The sequence below is a fragment of the Branchiostoma lanceolatum genome, chromosome 8, assembly GCF_035083965.1.
Source record: "Branchiostoma lanceolatum isolate klBraLanc5 chromosome 8, klBraLanc5.hap2, whole genome shotgun sequence".
Lineage (NCBI taxonomy): Eukaryota > Metazoa > Chordata > Leptocardii > Amphioxiformes > Branchiostomatidae > Branchiostoma > Branchiostoma lanceolatum.
The window spans coordinates 11,635,068-11,654,581 of record NC_089729.1 but is presented as its reverse complement, the minus strand read 5'-3'; the positions used below and the strand labels follow the sequence as shown (position 1 = coordinate 11,654,581).

The 19,514-nt window shown below is 40.5% G+C and overlaps 1 protein-coding gene across 2 annotated transcripts; it reads left to right on the top strand.

Moving 5' to 3' along the window:
* Positions 1-14,074, top strand: LOC136439784 (WD repeat domain phosphoinositide-interacting protein 2-like). 2 transcript variants are annotated; one of them, XM_066435364.1, is made up of 12 exons: positions 1-209; positions 347-429; positions 2,139-2,224; positions 3,097-3,177; positions 4,477-4,671; positions 5,120-5,212; positions 5,681-5,751; positions 6,480-6,590; positions 7,349-7,519; positions 9,200-9,307; positions 9,568-9,728; positions 10,632-14,074. In XM_066435364.1, the coding sequence occupies exons 1-12, from the start codon at positions 139-141 to the stop codon at positions 10,796-10,798; spliced, it is 1,398 nt and encodes a 465-aa protein (XP_066291461.1). In that variant the 5' UTR covers positions 1-138; the 3' UTR covers positions 10,799-14,074. The 2 variants fall into 2 exon arrangements, with proteins under 2 accessions (XP_066291461.1, XP_066291460.1); XM_066435363.1 differs by having other exon boundaries at positions 2-209; positions 2,136-2,224.
* The last annotated feature ends 5,440 nt before the right edge of the window (positions 14,075-19,514 follow it).

Sequence of the window (19,514 nt, the reverse complement as noted above, 5' to 3'; positions counted from 1 at the left end):
TGACGTCGGTACGAAAACAGGAAGATTCAAGATGGCGGTTGTCTGACGATACTTTGTGACGGACCAGACGACAATTTTTTTTCCGGTGGACAGGTGGACACGCCGATTCTAACGACTTGCGGGCCTCAGACCTTACCGATGAACCTCGCCGGACAAGGCGGGGATAACTCCGCCGGTCTCCTCTTCGTCAACTTTAACCAGGACTGCACGTAAGTCACCGGACCCTTCCAACCACCACAAAGCCCCGACCTCGACTTGTTTTTGTCCAACCAAAACACCTTTGTTTACGCCATTGTTCTTTCAACCGTGTCCACACATAAACGTCTCTTCTGCCGTTTTTTTCCAGATCGCTGGCGGTTGGGTCGAAGACGGGGTACAAACTTCACTCACTGAATTCCGTGGACAAACTGGACGTTATCTATGAAAATGGTAGGTCGACTTGAGTCGTATTTTTGACAGCAAGTCAAGAAACAAGTGGCATCTTGTCTTAAGGGGGGGGGGGGGATAATAGATTGCATATCCTTTGCATCATCTTAACGACAGTGTAGGGAAAACGCACATGTGATATACGCGGCATAGGCAGTGGGAAACTGAATGAGGAAAGGTCTATTTTTAGATCGGCTTGAAGTCAGGCTTAAGGAATTGGCCTCCTTTCGGTTTGGGGGCCCAATCGGAACAAGTTTTGAATTTTCCTTTTGCATAGCCTTTGACGGCAACCATATAGCTTCAGTCAGGCTGCCCATAAAGTTCTTCATAATGACATTTCAGCGAAAATGATAGTCTGGTTTGTAGTAAGTCTCCTGTGAAAACTGGCACTGATCCAGACTACAATCAGGGTGGGTATGCATGTATATCTGACCCAGTTATATCTCCAGATGTCTAGGTCTACTGTCATTATCTACATATAGGGGGTAGGTGGTCGTGCCACTGCTTTAGACTGTGTTACCACTAAGACAAACTTCACCCTATCTGGTACACAGACCAATATTTTCCATGTACATGTGAATTGTTATCATGATATCCAACTCGTATATCCACCTACAAACTGGTCCGCGTATTTACTGAAATACACGAAATATACATGGGAAATGCACGAAATACACATAAAAATGGTTGAAGTCTACCGAAATACAGTACTAGTATGATTTGATGAGTTAACATCACAGGTTGCTATATGCTGGCATGAAATAATTTATAGACCTGGCGACAGGAAAAGACAGAAAACTTTTTGTACCAAATTTTCCATACAGGACTATTATGGAAGTCACGTATTGTTGTCAATGATTTTTTGTAGTTCTAAATGTAGGATAAATTATCCTTAGTACAACTTGTAGTATTATTTAATTGCTGTTGCCATATGTACCATGTACGGCTGTTGAGCAATAGATTTTATTTGTTCATTTAACCCTGTCCCTGCTAAGTACTGCTATAACAGCTGCAAAAACAGCAGGGAGAAGGTTAAATTCACAAGTCAGGTGCAGTGATCTAAACTGACAGGTGTTCCCAAGCGACTGAAAGAGGAATGCACCTGTACATGTGTGTGATTATCCTTAAAATGTAATTTAACATTGCAGTACAACTAGCTTTTGTTACAGCCAACTCACAAGTTAACCTTCACAACCCTCACAAGTAAGGATCACCAATGTTTCACGATATTCTGATTTGCATGTGTTACTATTAGTATAGTAGATGAAGAGGATCAGTACCAGGAATCAAATGCTCATTGTAGTACCTCAGGTTTTTGGATGAACAAGAAGTTGGTATTGTGCCTCGTTGATAATCTCCAGGCAGATGTTTGAGTAGAAAGTCTGTATTTGTATAGCTGGTATAGATGCCTTTTGGTGTAACACACCAACTCCGCAGACACGCAGCGCGGCAGCAGCTGGTTATAGCATATTTCTTTTGATTCATATTGATAGGATTTTCTGCTTTGCTCTTTTTTCTGACATTAATCTAACCCAATTTAGTATTATCAGAAAAAAACAGCAGATCAGAGTTTAAGATTACAACCTTCTAGTTTCTACCGCACATCTGCTTGGAGACCACTTTTTTATGCATAGATTTGGTATATAGAAAAACAACATTTTGTCACAATGCTTTCATGAAGACATCCGTGTGTCCCTCTAATTCTAAAGCAGAAAGTGAGGATGTGTGCATTGTGGAACGACTCTTCTCCTCCAGTCTGGTGGCCATTGTCAGTCTGTCTGCACCCCGCAAGCTCAAGGTTTGTTTGTTTGTTTGTTTTATTGAGATCTTTATTATTATTTAGGTGAGGGTCAAGGTTGTTTTTGTATCAGGCCTCAGCTCACCGAAACTTTGCCTGGATTGGCGTCACTAGGGTGCCACTGAATAACATGCGCACTGTCAGAGTCATAATTTCATTATAGACAACATGGGCTGCTTGAGTGGCGCTACAATGCTTGCTAATTGCTAGTATAGGGCTGCGTACTGGAACTATTTCATGAAAATTGTTTCGGTACCGGTCCAAAATACTGGATCATGAAGTATTTGAATATACTGAACAATTTACACCAAGTATATGCTTATTTGTGACTGAAAATGCGTAAATTCTATCACAAAGACATATTTAGCACAGGAAAAGACGTAAAAATGCTCTTCTGAAACTTGAAATCAGAGCTTCTTTGATTTAGTATTGATCTACTTTTAAACCTCATGGCGTCATGCAACAACAAACATGACCAAAGTGACACCTACAAGGCTACAGTAAAGCATAACTAATATGCAACAGATCTTTCAGGGGCTAGTTTAGACAGCAAGCTAAGGGAGTTTGCCATTGCTAGTCTCCCCCTCTGGGCCTTCAGAGAACACATGTTACTTGTAATTTGTCAAATTTTTCAGGTAGTAGTGTACATGTACATGTACAGGCTCGGTACCTAAACCTCTGTACTTGTACCTGTACTAGTACCTGATGTTACGTTTAGGTACGCAGCCCTAGAGACAATGTGCCGCAAATTCATTATATTCAATATTCAGATATGTTACTGTTAGGTCTTTGTAAAAACTGTGTACAATGAGCAAATATTTATACAGACGAGTCCAAACGCACTTAAATGTTTATCTCTTTGTTTCTGACAGGTGTGTCACTTTAAGAAGGGTACAGAGATCTGTAACTACAGCTACTCCAACACTATCCTGGCTGTGAAGCTTAACAGACTGGTGAGAATCCACTTTTCTTCTTACCAATTACTTTTCCCAGTATTTTGCTGTATATTCTACTTTATTTTGGGTTGTCTCAGCAGGGCTGTCTCCAGGACCCGTCCTTCCATCCTGGGACGGAAATTTGCTTGTTGGGACGGAACAAAAATTCAACCCTTTCCGTCCCAAAAATATCAATTTCATGAGATAAAACTAATGAAAATGCATTTTCTTAAGCTTGAAATGACAAATTTTATAACGAAAATTTAAAAAAAACGGCTCCCAAACAATGAGTGGGATGGAAAAAAATTTAAAACTGGAGATAGCCCTGGTTCTCAGACCAGTAGCAAGTAAGAAGTGTCACTGACATGCATAAGAAGAGGCAGACTAAATACTGAAGGATGATATAAACATTGCTAGCGGGGTTCAAAATACTGCACATTCACTTAAGCACTAAGTGAATGTGATTGTTATGTTGTTGTTTTTTCTTGGTGGGTGTGCGAACTCATTGCTGAAGCACAGATTATTTGAAAGCTGGTAATATGTTGCTTAAACAGCCCGCTTTTGTGTTACATAACCCATCAGATTAATGGTCACAAGACACAAAGAGCCATGATTGTTGTGCCAAGGATTAGGTGTAACATGATAACGTGTAGCTCAAAGCACCACTTTTGTGTTACATAATCAGGGCTGGTAATGCGACCTGCGTGTGTTAGTTAGTGCAGGTAAAACTGGAGTTGTGCTGGCATTTCTGATGTCTACCTGTACTAGTCCTTAATCTGTAGAAATGAAAACGTTAGGGTCTATCATGGCACCAAAGGCAAAGAAAAAAACAATTAGTCAATTTAGTGGGCAGGTAAAACTTCTGGTATAGGTAATTTTGAAAGTACCTTCCTGATATGTACATGTTAACTCAATGAGAAAAATCCTGATTGAGCTACATGTTGTATGCTAACTAATATTGCAGCTAGATGTGTAAAGGTTAGATGAGACCGGTTGCTCAGTCAAATATAAACAGATGCAGTTGTGGTACACAAAAGGCAGTTATATTGGCTATACACATACAGAGAAAGACAGAGATGCAGAAGCTAGTGTGTCACACTGAATCTGTATCTGTGTCTGTATAGTCGGTTTAACTGCCTTTTGGCGTAGCACACCAGCTTCACAGGCACGTGGCACGGCAGCAGCTGGTTGTATTACACTGAACAGCCTGTCACGCCTAGCTTTTGCACATCTGACTGCATTACCGTTCATTACGCCGAAGGTTGGGAATACTGGCTATATATACAGATAATACACAATGTCTTTTGCACCACACAGAGGCTGATCGTGGCCCTGGAGGAGAGTCTGTACATCCACAACATCCGTGACATGAAGGTGTTACACACCATCCGCGACACCCCGCCCAACCCTATGGGACTCTGCGCCCTCTCTATCAACAACGACAACTGTTTCCTCGCTTATCCCGGCAGCGCCCAGATCGGAGAGGTGCAGGTCTTCGACACAGTCAACTTGGTAGGTGGAGAATGAGTTTGAGTTTAGACTTTAATTTGTTGTATGGATAACATCTGTGCACGCATCAACCATCATCTGTTTCAACAACAACAAAAAAGGTTGCAACCATAATGTAAATCAAGGACAAGCAAATATTTGCCACCAGTTGCTATTTTTTTTGGAAAATGTAAACTGATGGTGTTAAATGCCAAGACCGATTCCAAAGTCAAAGAAGAAAATGTAAAAATGCAGAAATAAAGAATTTATTGTTTGTGATACCATATGCATGTTCTGTGTATTCAGGCATTTGTTAAACCTTCCTGACCACTATCTTGCAAGTGTAACTAATGTATATACATGTATGAGTCTCGGAATTGATGTATCATTTTGTGTATGCCTGAACAGACGAACGTTTTCACAGATGTGTCTTTTACAAGAAAACTGAATTAATAATCATTCTTCATTACAGCGTGCGGTAACCATGATTCCGGCTCACGATAGCCCCCTAGCGGCTTTGCAGTTCAACGCACCTGGAACCAAACTAGCAACTGCTTCAGAAAAGGTCTGACCATCTTTGTACTTTCAAGTCAATCATTTATCTAAATATGCTACCATTAGAATTGTCAAACATAGATTGTAGTGATTCACAGTTCTTTACTATGTTTTTTAACTTAGTTACAAATGTTTGTGGCATCATATTGGCGTAGCGGTTAGGACGTTTTGTCCAGGACTCCGATGCCCTAGGTTCGAATCCCCTGACATGCCACCGATACTGTGCCATTGGGAAAAGCACTTAAACACAACTTACCTCACTCCATCCAGGTGTAAAAATGGGTACCTGACTTAGGTTGGGGAGGTAAAAGCCTGTGGTAGACTAGCCTTCCAATACCGTTCCCTAGACACAGTGGATAACAACCCACTGCCCCTACGGCCTCAAAAAGGCAATAGGACTACCTTTACCTTTTTACAGATGTTGCTACCATATCTTTTTGTTCTCCCTTACCATAACAAATGTATTGTCTTTCCACAGGGCACAGTTATAAGGGTATTCTCCATACCCGATGGACAGAAGTTGTTTGAATTTAGAAGAGGTGTTAAAAGGTAAGCATCAGGCACTGTTTTGACTTATCAGATAGCTAATTCAAAAGCATTCAACTTATATGGTGACATCGTGATTATGAGATTTATGTTGAAAAACGTTTTTACAAACAATGGCTTGCAGAGTCTCTAGATGAAGCCGTCTGTACATGATTATAAAGAATCTATAATGGTAGTGCGTGAAGTCCAGTGGTTAGCGATCTTGCCTCTGGAACTAAAAGCTGTGAGTTCGATCCCGCCTATGTTGCTTACCCGACATGCACACTACTGGAAAGGGTCGCAGTCCTAAGGATGGGACATTAAGCTGTGGTCCACTTTTTATTATGCTTTGGGCCTTGTCCAAAAGAGCTAGGGGAATTTCCCCAGTAAAACAAACCTGTAAATACTGCACATAGCGTTTGTCTTCTCTGCTCTTCAGTGAGCTAGACTGGATTGATACCACTTTCACTCCGTTTAGGATCACTTCGCACTAAGACGAAAACTGGAGAGTTTGCGGTGGTTTTAAGTTTGCGGCAGCGCTATAGTCACATACTGCTTCAGTATTGGACCAAAATGTTCGCAGGGATTTTAAGTATATGGTGAAACGGTCGCCATGAAAATTGCGAACATAAAACCACCACAAACATTTCTGCATTTACAGTACTCTATATCATGTTTAATTACACTACAGTGGAACACAGAAAACATCAATTCAAAGCAGGTTTTTCGAACATTGTTTTGTGTCCCCACAGGTGTGTAAGCATCTATTCCCTAGCCTTTAGTATGGACTCGGTGTTCCTGTGTGCATCCAGTAATACAGAAACTGTCCACATCTTCAAACTGGAAGGACCCAAGGAGAAAACGTACGTTGAAACTTGCACGAATCTCTTGAAGGGCTGTCTCAAGTTTCAATAAATTTTCCCTGTCCCACTCATTGTTTTGAAGCCTGTGTTGTTAATTTTAGTTGTTAAATCTTTTATTTTGAGCTTACAAAATACATTTTCATCACATGTCATCAAGTTCAGTTCTTTTGGATGGACGTGGTAAAATTTTTGTCTGGTTTCCGTCAATCATTAATTTTGTACCCTTAGGCCACACCAATTTAATTTCTTGGTTAACAGATTTTAAAAAAAAATGCTAGATTGGAAAATCAACATGAAAACAGAATCTCAGAGGAAAGTATGTACTTTGGTATGTACAGGGTCACATGTAAGTTTTCACCCCAGCCTTCTGTTTTAATGATGTCCTTATGCTAGAATTTAAAAAAAAAATCCGTTAACCAAGAAATTAAATTGGTGTGGCCTTATATACATGTATTATGATGATGCTCATTGTTCATCACTTCCTCCTTCTCAGTGTAGATTTATGAACATTTTTATCTTCGGCTAGAAGGTTATGTTTTCTCCAGCGTTTGTGTGTGTGTCTGTGTGTGTGTGTGTGTGTGAACACGATAACTCAAGAATGCCTGGATAGATTGTTTTCGTACTTGGTATTTGGAGGTCTTCTTGAGAGATGTATAGAAACATTATAACATGTACACTATATAATGTTGAAAATACAAATATAGCACTGAAGTTGTGTATTGCCCATATATGGACCTAACATCCCTGTGTCTCTACAGGCCTGCTGGAACAGAAGAACCCCAGAGCTGGATGGGGTACTTTGGGAAGGCTCTGATGGGGGCTGGGAGTTACCTGCCCACCCAAGTCAGCGACATGTTCAACCAGGGAAGAGCCTTCGCCATTGTCAAGCTACCATTCGCTGGCCTGAAAAATATATGTGCCCTCGCGATGTGAGTTGGAGCATGTTAAAGTTGATCTATGAGTTTGGGTCCCTGTCTTCATGAATACATAGTGTTCTGTTCAGGGCTGTCTTCAGCTTTAATTTTTTTTTCTGTCCCACTCATTGTTTAGGAGCCCTTGTGTTGAATTTTCCTTGTTAAAATCATCATTAAATTTTTAAGCTTACGAAGATACATTTTCATCAGTTTCATGTCAGTTTCAAGTTCAGATTTTGGGACGGACAAGGTAAAAAAAAGTTCTGTCCCAAAAAGCAAATATCCGTCCTGGGACGGAGGGACGGGTCCCGGAGACAGCCCTGGTTCTGTTGTTAGTATACTACAGTAGATTCCAATTATTTGTATACCTTTTTTCTGTATATTTCGTATTTCTGTATAGAATTCCAAAACACCAAACCATTTACCATCCACTCAATGGTAAAGGCAATGTATAACTGTATCGTCCATAATTGTAAAGTTCGGTGTATTGTATAGAATCTTGTCCGATTTTATCGCAAAATGACCCGAAACAATAGGCTAAATTTTGGGTTTGTATTGTAGTTTCGGGAGCGGGGACGCCATCTACCGTTCGACAATCGCTCTCTTTTGTTTCTTGCTATTGTTCTGCTTTCAAACAGTCGATATCGGTACCTTTGACATACGTTGATCTCATCAAAAACCTGTTTTTCAAGGCTCAAACGATTTGACGAAAGTCAGTGAAACGTTAAGAAAAACAAGATTTTTGCCCAAGCATTTTAGCCTTTACGCTGTGATTTGCCGCGATTTGACGTCATTTGTGGCCGTATTCGGCGGAGAATGTATTCTTTATATACTTTTCCCGTGAAAATTCTACTTATGTAGCGTAGATGAATCGTATTTTACGGCGCAATTTCACGTAAAATGTGGCGGCGAAGGCTGGGTGACGCCAGGCAGCCATCTTTGTTTACTCATGTTTTGCCGCGTGTTCTAAGCGCTGATTGGTTTGCGTCATGAAAACATGTGCTCTGATTGGTTGGCTGCAAGATTTCACGTGATCAACATATGGCGGGAGTTTTTTTTTGGCAGGAGTATCCCACGCAGTTCGGGCTTATCTGAACAAAATAGATCCCGTATTTATTCCAATATGGTGACGTTAAAATCGCGGGAAAGGTAGGGTTGTACTTTGATGAAAATTTTGCAAAATAAAGTTGCGATATCGTGAGTCAATAGTGAGTGTGTTTGTGTGTCTTGCTCAAAATCCTATACGCCCCCCCCCCCTCCTTCGATACGTCAATATCACTAGTTCGGGGAGTCGTAGAGTTCGGGAAGTCGTATAATTTACGCTGACAAATGGGCTATACAGATATGCGGAATCTACTGTAGTACACTTGCAAGATATATAAAATTGTTATTGTCAACACATATAAACGCTTACAAATGCACAGAGAAGAATAAAACCTTGATCCAAATGCACAAAGAATAAAAAAAATGGATAGCCTAAGTGTCTTTTCAGTGAGGCCAGTTTTAAAAATGGAGGAATTATCTTAACATTGCTAGAAAATGTGTAAATCGACTGGCAAACTATTATATGAACTGTTTTACATGTGTAAGTTTGACTGATTTATATTGTGATGCAAATTTTGTCCACTTGTGGTAATGTAAATTGTTTTAAATGTTATCATTGATATTAGATGTTGATTTCATGATGTGTTTCAGAATAAGCAAGCTCCCCCGACTGCTGGTGGCCTCAGCTGACGGTTACCTGTACATCTACAACGTGGACCCAGCCGATGGGGGGGAGTGTATGTTACTCAAACAACACAGGTGGGAAACACAAACAAACAAAACAGATACACAAACAAACAAGCAACACAGGTGGGAGACACAAACAATGTTGTAAGAACTTAGGGTACATGACCATGATAGAAGGTGACAATAACATAATCTACTGGATACAAAAAACTGTCTGCATTGTTTTGCCATTGCGTCTTGACCACAAATTTTTCACCTGCTCTGGAATGAATGAAAGAAGGAGTGATTGACTGAATTGATTAATAAATAAATAATCATTTATCCACTTCCAGACTTGACGGGAGAACAGACGGAACGGAATCCAGTGAGTCGTTGACCAGCGCCCCTCGGGACAAACCATTGACCGCGGCGGCGGGGCCCTCGTATGCTGCTAAAGTGATGTCCAGCCAACCCCAGTCCTCACCCCCCAAGGAGGCATCGCCACCTAAAGACGGTACGGTCTGATACATGTCTATTGGTAGAGCTGTACATGTGTACCTTTAGAAGCAAATTTTAGGTACAGGTACATGGGTTTAGGTACAGGCCCGGACCTGAACCTTTACCTGAACTACTAATGTTCAAATAATGGTTGATTTTCAATAAGGACAAGAGCATGATTGAACCGATAACAACATAATGTTTAATTTTGCTAGACACAAGCCTGTTACATGGCATCTATAATGACCACCACCCTCACCACCAATCAGCTATGACTCGAGAACGAGGTATTATTGTTATGAAAACAAAGACGAAAATGTGACTCATGATTATTCTGTGCTACAGGAGTCTTCAGTGCACTGCCATGGTAATTTCATGGTGATCTTATCTGTCAAAGTTCCCATCCCTTGACCTGATATCCTAGCCAGGCTTGAACTGATCAGTACCAGTATGTACGCATAGTACACCAGGTATTTTGGACCTGTACCTAATTGATTCTACCGGTACTTAACAGGTACAATTGTATCTATCAGAGTAAAAGAAACACACTCGGGAATGTTTTTACTATGTTTCTTTGATCTTAGCTCTTCTGGTATCTCCGTTCAGAAATTGTGATTTAACACCTTTCAAGAGAGTAGCACACCTTCTCTTTAATGTCGTTTCTTTATCTTACGGTCTCACTTAGTAAGTGTACATGTATAAGGCCTTTCATTCCAAGATATTCCCATCTGTATCATATTCATTTGCCTTATGGCTCTTGTTTTGGTAATTCCAGCTAATGTTGCAGCAAGGCCCTGTCACTTTATTTCTCTGTACAGTGGTATACGGAGGTCTTCATACCTTTAAGCTGGTCTGAATCTCATCTATACTTCTATCTTTTACATCAAGATTTAAATCATTACTAATGTCCCCTCAGCAGACATGTACCATTATGGCGGAGGCACACAGCCAGGCGGTGCGGTGGGGGGACCACAGTTTCCGTCGGGCGGACCACAGTACCTTGAAGAGGAGGACACCCGGGACCTGACCGGTCTGCGATTGGATGACGAAAACGAGTTCCCGCCCATGACACACCACAACGACTGACCCCATCGCCATGGCAACACACCCCGTGTTCCTCTTCATCCTCTTGTAGGAGCTTCCTCCTAGAACTGGTACAGGTGTCAATCAGGCCACACCATCTTATTTCCTTGCTTTTCAGACATTTTACAGTAAAAAAATTCAATAATTAGAAGACGAAAATAAAGTCTAGGAAGAAGACTTGAATCTGAGTCTGTTTTTATGTTGGTCTTTCTGTTCAGCATTTCTTTTTCTTTTTTTCCAATCATATCTGACTTCAAAGATTGAAAAATCAGATTGGTGTGGCCTAACCTGCAATACCGTGTAACATCCACAGGAGGCGCTGTTGTTCCACCAAGTCATGTACAGTACTGGTATGGCTGTAAAGCACAGAGAAGGATCATGGACAAGAGCAATCACTATGTAACCTCTCGAGGTCTTAAACCAATGATGGCTTCCATTTAAACTGTAATTATGTATTAACGGTCTAAAAATAGACTCTACGTCCTTGTTTTTTGTTAGCATATCTTGTGTATAAATCAAGTTCTTTTCAAGGATGAAATTTTGAGGTTTAGTTCGAGCTGTAAAGGTACATTGTATATGTCATTCTCAGACCAAATAATTTGTGGTAGTATCATCTGTTTTGTTAGGTAACACAGTACATAGCTGAATTTTGTTTTAACACCTTCACATTGATAATCTTTCTGTTGGAAGAAAGTTCAGCTATCTACTAGATTTATAGTAAATTTTGAATGAAACTGCTTTTCAATCTAAGCAGGGACCCCACAAGAACTTATGCAATGCTTTGCTGTGCGGTGTTGTTGTTTATTCCCCAGAAGTTGATCACTTTTCTGTGGATTTAGGTATGTTTTAGCTAGACAATAAAGGAAAAAAAAGCATTTCTGGTCAACAAAGTCCAGTTTCAGTGTTACCAGTAAGTATGCAGATGTTATGTGTACAGCCATTGCTTCGGAACTGATTTGAGACACCGCAAATCTCACAAACCTAGTCGCATGAACAGTGGTTACTTTTGATTCTGAAAAACACTGGGGACTTCAGGCTTTTAGCGAAGAGGGGGGGGGGGTCTGATTTCTTGGTGTAGGCTGTGTAGGGCATCCAGAAGACGCCCTAACGCCCTGCTAGCTAATAGCCTGAGGGAATTTGAATATCTTATTGATTTTGAAGACAAATATCTCTATAGTTACAAAACTGATGATAACAATGATGGTACCATGATGAAAAGGAATACATTTTTAATTGAAATTTAAAACTGTATATTAATCATTGAGTTGAAATATTAGGATTAAAACCAATTACATTGTTCCAATTCCCAGTGTCTTTTCAAATCTAAGATTACCATTGTTTTAGATGGGTTTAAACTGAAGTGTTGATAACAGTGTAAAGAATTAAGAGTTGCTGTTGCTCTACCCAGAAAATTGAATGTGATGTGTATAAACTGCTGTATGTATAAGTCAGAACAGAAAATGTACATGTACAGCATGCATGGGCACATGAAATATATGCTACAGTGTCTGTCTTTGAAAACTGTCTGTCTAGAAAACTGTCAGTGTCTATATCAGGCTCCCTGCTAAACTGTGATTTTTCACAATACTGTAACTAGACAGTTATAAGCCTGTTCGGTATGTGATAGTTCTGTTCTTCATATCAAATGAAATGTTTGATCCTTTTGTTATGAAAACTGTGACAATGTACTGACAGAGTTGGAAGTACTCTCAACATTGTGATCGACAACAAAAAGAAATGTCTCTCTTTACAGATGATCTTATCTTTTATTAAACGACAACAACGTAAACACATTCATTTGTAGAGTTGCATAGAAATGATGTTAGCAATCCTCTGTGATGTTTGTGTATCAGTTTGATTTTGCCACATGTTTATCATGTAAGCAATGCTACGGAAGGCCTAAGTATGGGAGAGAAAGAAGAAAAACAGACATATCTGTTCATGTGTGAATGATCTACCTTGGATAAAGGTAAACTTGGTTTTATGATGAGAATCTTGCCATTTATTTCAGTTGCAGCACATCACTTAATGTTCTTCAAAACATTTCGATGCAACATTTGATATATGAACTAAATTTTCAAACCATTTTTAGAAAACTATTGCAACAAACACAACAACGGAAAACAAACTTGTGTTTTTAAAGTACTTCTGGATACTTATGGACTTTATCTGGAATTGGAGAATTCACATAAAAACAGCCAGAAATAATTGTAGTTTCATGTTTCACGTTCAGCACAGGTTGATTTTCTTAGGATTTTTTTTTTTCTTTAGATTTAAAGAAATTGAAAATGTGACAATGTATGGTAGGTACTTTAACAGCAAGTGTCATCGTTACTTCTGTGGAAAAAAATTCATACTTGCAATCTGCTTGGAGTGCCTCCTGTTATGAAACATCATTTTGAATTTCATGTTGAATCATGTTAGAATGGGAGATTCCTAATATTGAACACCTCTATTGCCTCATAAGTTCTCTTGTAATACTTATTGAGATATGTTTGAATATTATGCTCTAAGGGGGTTAAAATATTGTGTGGATTGGATACGATTTAGCAAGTACAACATATTTGATGAAATATCAAACATTGAATGTGTGAACAATGTAAGTAGATAGAGGGGGAATAGCTGGAGGAATTTTACATTACTAAAAGTCTTCTCATTATATAGCTTTACAAAACTTGGAGTTGGATTGCCCAGTATAAAGCTTTAATGTTCTAGAAAAAAAAACTGAATATGTGGAAGGACACAAACATAGCCATGCATGAAAAATATTAGTTTGTTGGTTTTCCTCTTGTTAAAAGTTATTATTATATGTATACATTAAATTCTACCTTGCTATTTCTGCGTTAAGTTGTACCAAATTGTAATTATAATCAATGATGATATTGCTTCTGAATTTTAGGTGAGTATGCAAGACAAGTGTTTTACTAATAATTAAGATGGTTGTTAAGACTGAAGAATTTTTTTGTTTTCCAGTCCAGCTAACAAGAATTATATTGAACCTTGCTCATGTACAAACTGGATGTTACAGAATATGAAAATTAAAAAAAATGATAATGTTAATAAGTGTGTGGAATACTTCTACTTTGTTTTTGTTTTTGACTTATCCATCCTTGGGCATGCTATAAAATCCTACCTCTGTATTCGCTATCTTTTGTTTATCTTATGGGATTATGTTCGAGTTTTGACCCCTAACTTTGTTTCTTAACCATTGAGCATTAGTTATTACCTTTGCCAAGAAGGTTATGTGTTCTCAAGGACATTATATAATGTCCTTGGTTTTCTGTAGTGTTTGTGGGTTTTTTGTGTGGTTTAACAGCATTTAACTCAAAATGCTGTTTATAGATTCCTACGATATTTGGTATGTGGGTAGCTAGGTGTTGACAAAAGAAAGGACAGATCCGATTTATGTGCCATGTACGATTGTCCAGCAATCAAGTTCATTCATTCATAATGGGACAGCTAGAGCGGATTTCTACGGTACTGCAGAAGAATTTCCAGTTTTGGTAGGTCATGTTTATCGTGAACTTGCTATGGTCACGATTTCTGAGTGGCAAGCTATGTTCTCTTAAAATATTTTAGTGCCAGTACAAACATGAGTAGTTATGAAGTCCGGAAGGCTGAATAATGTTTTTATAAAAGTTACAATATGGATCCAACCTGTTTGGTGTGGGTTTTCGCAGATATCTTGCCAAGGAAAAAATACACAACTAGAAATACGTGAAAAGACACGAAAAATTCGGAGCCAAGATATATCTGCTGGGAGATTACCACAATCATGTATTTCTGATTCCTTCGTTTTTTAGCGAAAAATGCAGTACTTGTGACTGCTGCCAGGCGTCGCTTGTACGGCAACGTGTTGTGTGTGTGTGCCGTTTGTCTGGCGTCTGTCAGCGCCAGGGATTAACCGCTGCGTACTCCGGAAAGGAGAGGAAAGGGCCTTGTGTTATGTACACTTCGTGGGAACGAGCTCTGAAGGGGCCGGGTTGACACGAAAACACCAGAAAACAGCGTTCTGCTTTAAGAAAGTCTCTATAATTGGACCGTGATTAATTAGCCAAAGGACTGATGTTTTCTATGGCAGAAATTGATGACGATATAACACAGCAAGGACATTTCCAACATCCTGCAAAAAAAATGTTGTTTTCCTTCACCGTTGACCTTGAATTCAAACAATGGAATCAGCCTGCATTAACGCTGAAGATATGAAATAAATGAGTAGGTCCTCAAGATTAAGCTGCAATATTTGATCAATTATTAAAGGGACAGTTTCATTTTTCTTGTCCACAAATTAAGAAATATTTTACACCAGGATAGCTTGCATACCATTATCTTAACTGAGCGGGGATGCTTTCATAGAGTCGTCTGCAACGATTTTTGCAGCTGTCCAGAAGCGTCGTCTGTTTTAGCTCATGACGTCACGTATCCAAGATGGCGGCCAGCTCGCCAGCCAGGCTCCCTGACAGTGATAAATGGGCGCCACGAGCCCGCTGTTAGACGTGTTAATTCTGGGCAAACATTTTTGTTTCCCAGCCCCGCCTCACCAATCACGGCATCAGTCACACAAATGAAACTCAGGATTCTTGACGAGTGGGAAGGCCATGGCCTGGGAAACTTTCGTCCCGCCTGCCTCATGCTTGTGAGAACTGTCAGTCAAATTAATGGATTTTTGGGAGCTGCACTGTGTTGTATCGTGTGAAACAAATCGAACGTGCAGGGGAACTGACAGATTTATCGGCCTGGTGGATACTTAGATACCTTGCTTGTTTGAAAGATTCTAGATGGCCCGAAAAACTGAAAGTTTACCTAAAAATCCATGTCTTCTAACGGAAACAAAATTGATAAAATTGATAACGACTATGTTTAAGACCATGTGTTTGATAAATCAGTCTTAAAGATTTAAAGTTCCTTGATTTGAGACCCTTATTTTTCAAAATTCTTTTAAAGGATAACGATCAAGAATTGATTCTTGGGGTATATCTATAATTATCTTTATTAATTTCTTTTTTGCTACAGGTGTGGCATGTGGCTTTCCCAAAGGCTCAATTAGCGAGACCTTGTATTTAAAAGCAACACGCCACACTATGACAAACATAAAAGTGTGTTGCACATACTTTATTTCCATCTTGGATTCAGACTGTATATAAAGTTATCCATTTGATCTTTCAGTCTTTTTTTCTTTCTTCTCCTGCCGACGCTGGGGACTTGAAAACAAACGTGCCGCTGTCAGTGCGGTCTCGCGGCGGGATGTTTTGAATCCAGACCCCTGTATTTATTTGCGCAACCCCGAGGCGCTACCGAGCGGCAGAGGTGGCGCAAGTCAGACATGTTTAGATTGGCGCGGTGATAAACTCCGTGCGGCCGCCCGGCGTATCGGGTTGGTCGTACTGAGGATTAGAGTTATGTGGATCGGGCAGCAATCTTGGAGGTCAAGGTCATAGAGGTCACGGCTTGATTGACGGCTGAGGGCCCAGTCCAAACAAAGGGCATAGTCAAGATATCTGTAGCTGTCCAACAACGCTCTGAACATGACACGGTAAACCTAAAGACAGACAAGTATAACATTTTGAATTCTAATGAAAATTTACTAAAAAGAAGTGAAAAGAAAGTGAACCTAAAATAAAGAGAGAAAAGTGTATCTTCAATTCTAATGTAAAAAGAAGAAGAAAGTAAACCTAAAGACAGACAAGTATAACACCTTAAATTCTAATGTGAAAAGAAGAAAAAAGAAAACCTAAAGACAGACAAGTATATCTTGAATTCTAATGTAAAAAAAAAAAATACACCTAAAGTCAGACAAGTATATCTTAAATTCTTAATGTGAAAATAATTAGAAGGAGTGAATACTTTAGTCAATCCGTGCTGATTCATAATAGGATTATTGAAATGTTAGACTTTTCCCCCTTCCCACCCCAAAAGGACTAAGACTCACTATCTAACTCTTAGATCATTCGGTTTGCATCTGTAGTGAGCGGGACAGAATACATGAAGACCGAAGTGTCGGTTGGATAAAACTTTAATAAGAAATTGAGAAATCGAGATAAGTAGGTGTCCCATCACGATTTGCCAGGGTGAAGTTCTATGTCCAGGACCAAGGTGGTTTTCAACACTGGGAGCCCTGGAACTAACAAGGATGACATCCAAGCAGAAGTTTCAGGGCGCTAGTAGTGACCGGAAGGAATGGCAGCGCTAGAAATTGCGGCCACTACTACGCCCCGATCGAAACCTCTGCTTGGATAATATTTCCCGCGAGCTCACACCGGCCGTACACCTGGGGAGTCTCCCGCCGTGCTCTTGGCGGTGATGCGGTACCGGTCTTGTGCATGTGGGGCACCGCGATTCTGTCCACGGCACATGACACACTTGGCAGTTTGACTTCTTTTCTTTTTTCAAACCCAACTCACCTAGATATAACGAACACTAGTATTTTGAGTAGTCTCTTGTCACAACAACGTCTATCACTGCCCATTGTCATGTATGTCTGTTGTGCGTATACCATGTACTTGCGATTAGCGTTGGGTATGAACGTTAAAGGCAAGACGTGCAACGATTCATCATTCTTTCTTTCCTTTCCTTCTCTCATCTTTCTTTCTTTCCTGGACCCCCTTCTTTAAATTTCGTTTCCCCTATGGCTTGAGGGACTACAATACTGCAAATGCAGAAATGTTTGCGGTGGTTTTATGTTCGCGGTTTTCGCGGCGACCGTTTCACCGCAAACACTCCATTTTCGCCTTAGCGCGAAATAAAAACCACGCGAACTTAAATGCATTTACAGCATAGCAACTTTTTTCCTACTTCCCTTTTTCCCTGTTTCTCTCCCTTTCCTCTATTTCTCTCTTGCGTTGTTTTTGTGTTGTCTTCCTGTTGTGCAGTGCTGGTAAGGAGAGAGATACAATATTCGATTTGAAAATAGTACTATATCTATAGGCATGAGGCTGCAGGTGCAGTTCTGGTGAGCGCCGCCAGGTGACGCAAAAGAAAAGTATAACGTTACATCTATTTCTCACCTGAAACTCCTAGGTTAGCACACAACGCAATGACGCGTTATCACGAAAAAAATTCCACCACTTCTCTTTTTATCGCAGAATCAGTCAGGATCACAACATTATTGACCATAACATGCGAAACGCGATTACAGTCGTGTCATAATATTGAAAATGCCACAGTCGGTTTAAGATTAAACATACAGCCGTTCGTCGGCGATAGTTTGTGGGAACGCCGCACCGTATTTTGACAAACAGCGACTTGTTTTGAAAATACTCGCCGCAGTTGGCTGGCCCAGTTACACCAACAGTCTCGGCAGCCTGGTCGAACTGGGTGGTACATATTCTACACGCCTTGTTTTATTGTTACAGATATAGATATGGCGTTTAACAGTGGACTATATCAGACACACACAGGGCCAGGCTGTTAAACAAAACTATATGTTTGATGTAAATTCATCGCAGTAGGTCTCCTTTGACAGAATGTTAGGCTTTTGTTGCGCTTGGCTCTATATCTAACACCTATAATCGTTGTTGCGAACAAAAGTGGACCACTACTGTCATATGTCATATGCAAACGCGTTACAAAAATGTAATAAAATTGCACCATATGTAAATGAGATTCCTTTAGAATACTAATTTGTATTTTCGCTTCTTTACCTTCGCCAGCCGTTATATTTTCCTTCTTATGACTAAATTTTAATTTTCGCCAGCGTCTATGGCGTTTCAAGACAACGTATTTATGTAGATCGTTATTCAAGTCATATTTCGTCATTCCTCCTAGCTAGATTATAGTTTTCCGTTTGACACGTTCGCTGGTTTACTTATGATCTTTTCTTCTGTCACGAACTGTAAATACTTGACTCTTTTCACCGGTCACGACTTCAGGCAAAGGTAGTCCGTAGTCCCATACCCTTTGTTTATGCCGTAGCTGGGGGTAGTGGGTTGTTATCCACTGTGTCTAGGGCACGGTATTGGAAGGCTGAGCCCATCCTTTTCTTGCCATGACCTTTTACCTCCCCAACCAAAGTCAGGTACCCATTTATACACCTGGGTGGAGTGAGTAACACCGTGAACTTTTCCCATGGGCACAAGTACCTTTCCCACCGACACAAGATCAGTGACATGACAGGATTCGAACCCAGGACCTCTGGGTTCTGGGCCAAACACCCTGCCGTCACGCCACACGACCCCGCCGTCACGACTTTCTTTCAGCGGAAACCGCCGGGACCCCTCCCCCGTCCCAGGGCCGGTTTCCCCGCCCAGCACGACCACCATGTCTGCCCTGTTCCGCACGACTCCACCCTCCAAGGTCGAGTGTAATTTTACAAAGCGATACGTCTTCGCGAACTTGCTGCTATTGACATTGACCCCTTGACCTCTTCTGTAGCACCTGCCTGGATACTGACAGCGCAGTGGCACGACCAACACTAGCCGGAGCAGGGAGTACATTTTCCCAAGAATGTATTCAGTATGCGATCGACCCCTTAAGCCCGCGGCACGCAGGCGGCGTCGCTGCGTCCTAAACTGGATTTGTGTTACCCTTGACTTCATAATGGGTATATGATTCAAAACCTACAAATATGCCCAAAAAGACAACAAAACACACAAAGCTTTAAAAGAGTCGTTTTTTTTGTCGATGAAATTCGTTGAGTGCTTTGTCATTTCGATCGGCCGCAGCGACGCCGCCAGCGTGCCGCGGGTTCAGTGAGAGAGGGGGGCTTTCGATGCAAGTAGAC

Coding starts and splice junctions, on each gene's coding strand:
- LOC136439784 (XM_066435363.1), top strand. CDS start 139: ATGAACCTCGCCGGACAAGGCGGGGATAACTCCGCCGGTCTCCTCTTC. Junction 210..346: donor AACTTTAACCAGGACTGCAC/GTAAGTCACCGG, acceptor GTTTTTTTCCAG/ATCGCTGGCGGTTGGGTCGA. Junction 5,752..6,479: donor TTTAGAAGAGGTGTTAAAAG/GTAAGCATCAGG, acceptor GTGTCCCCACAG/GTGTGTAAGCATCTATTCCC.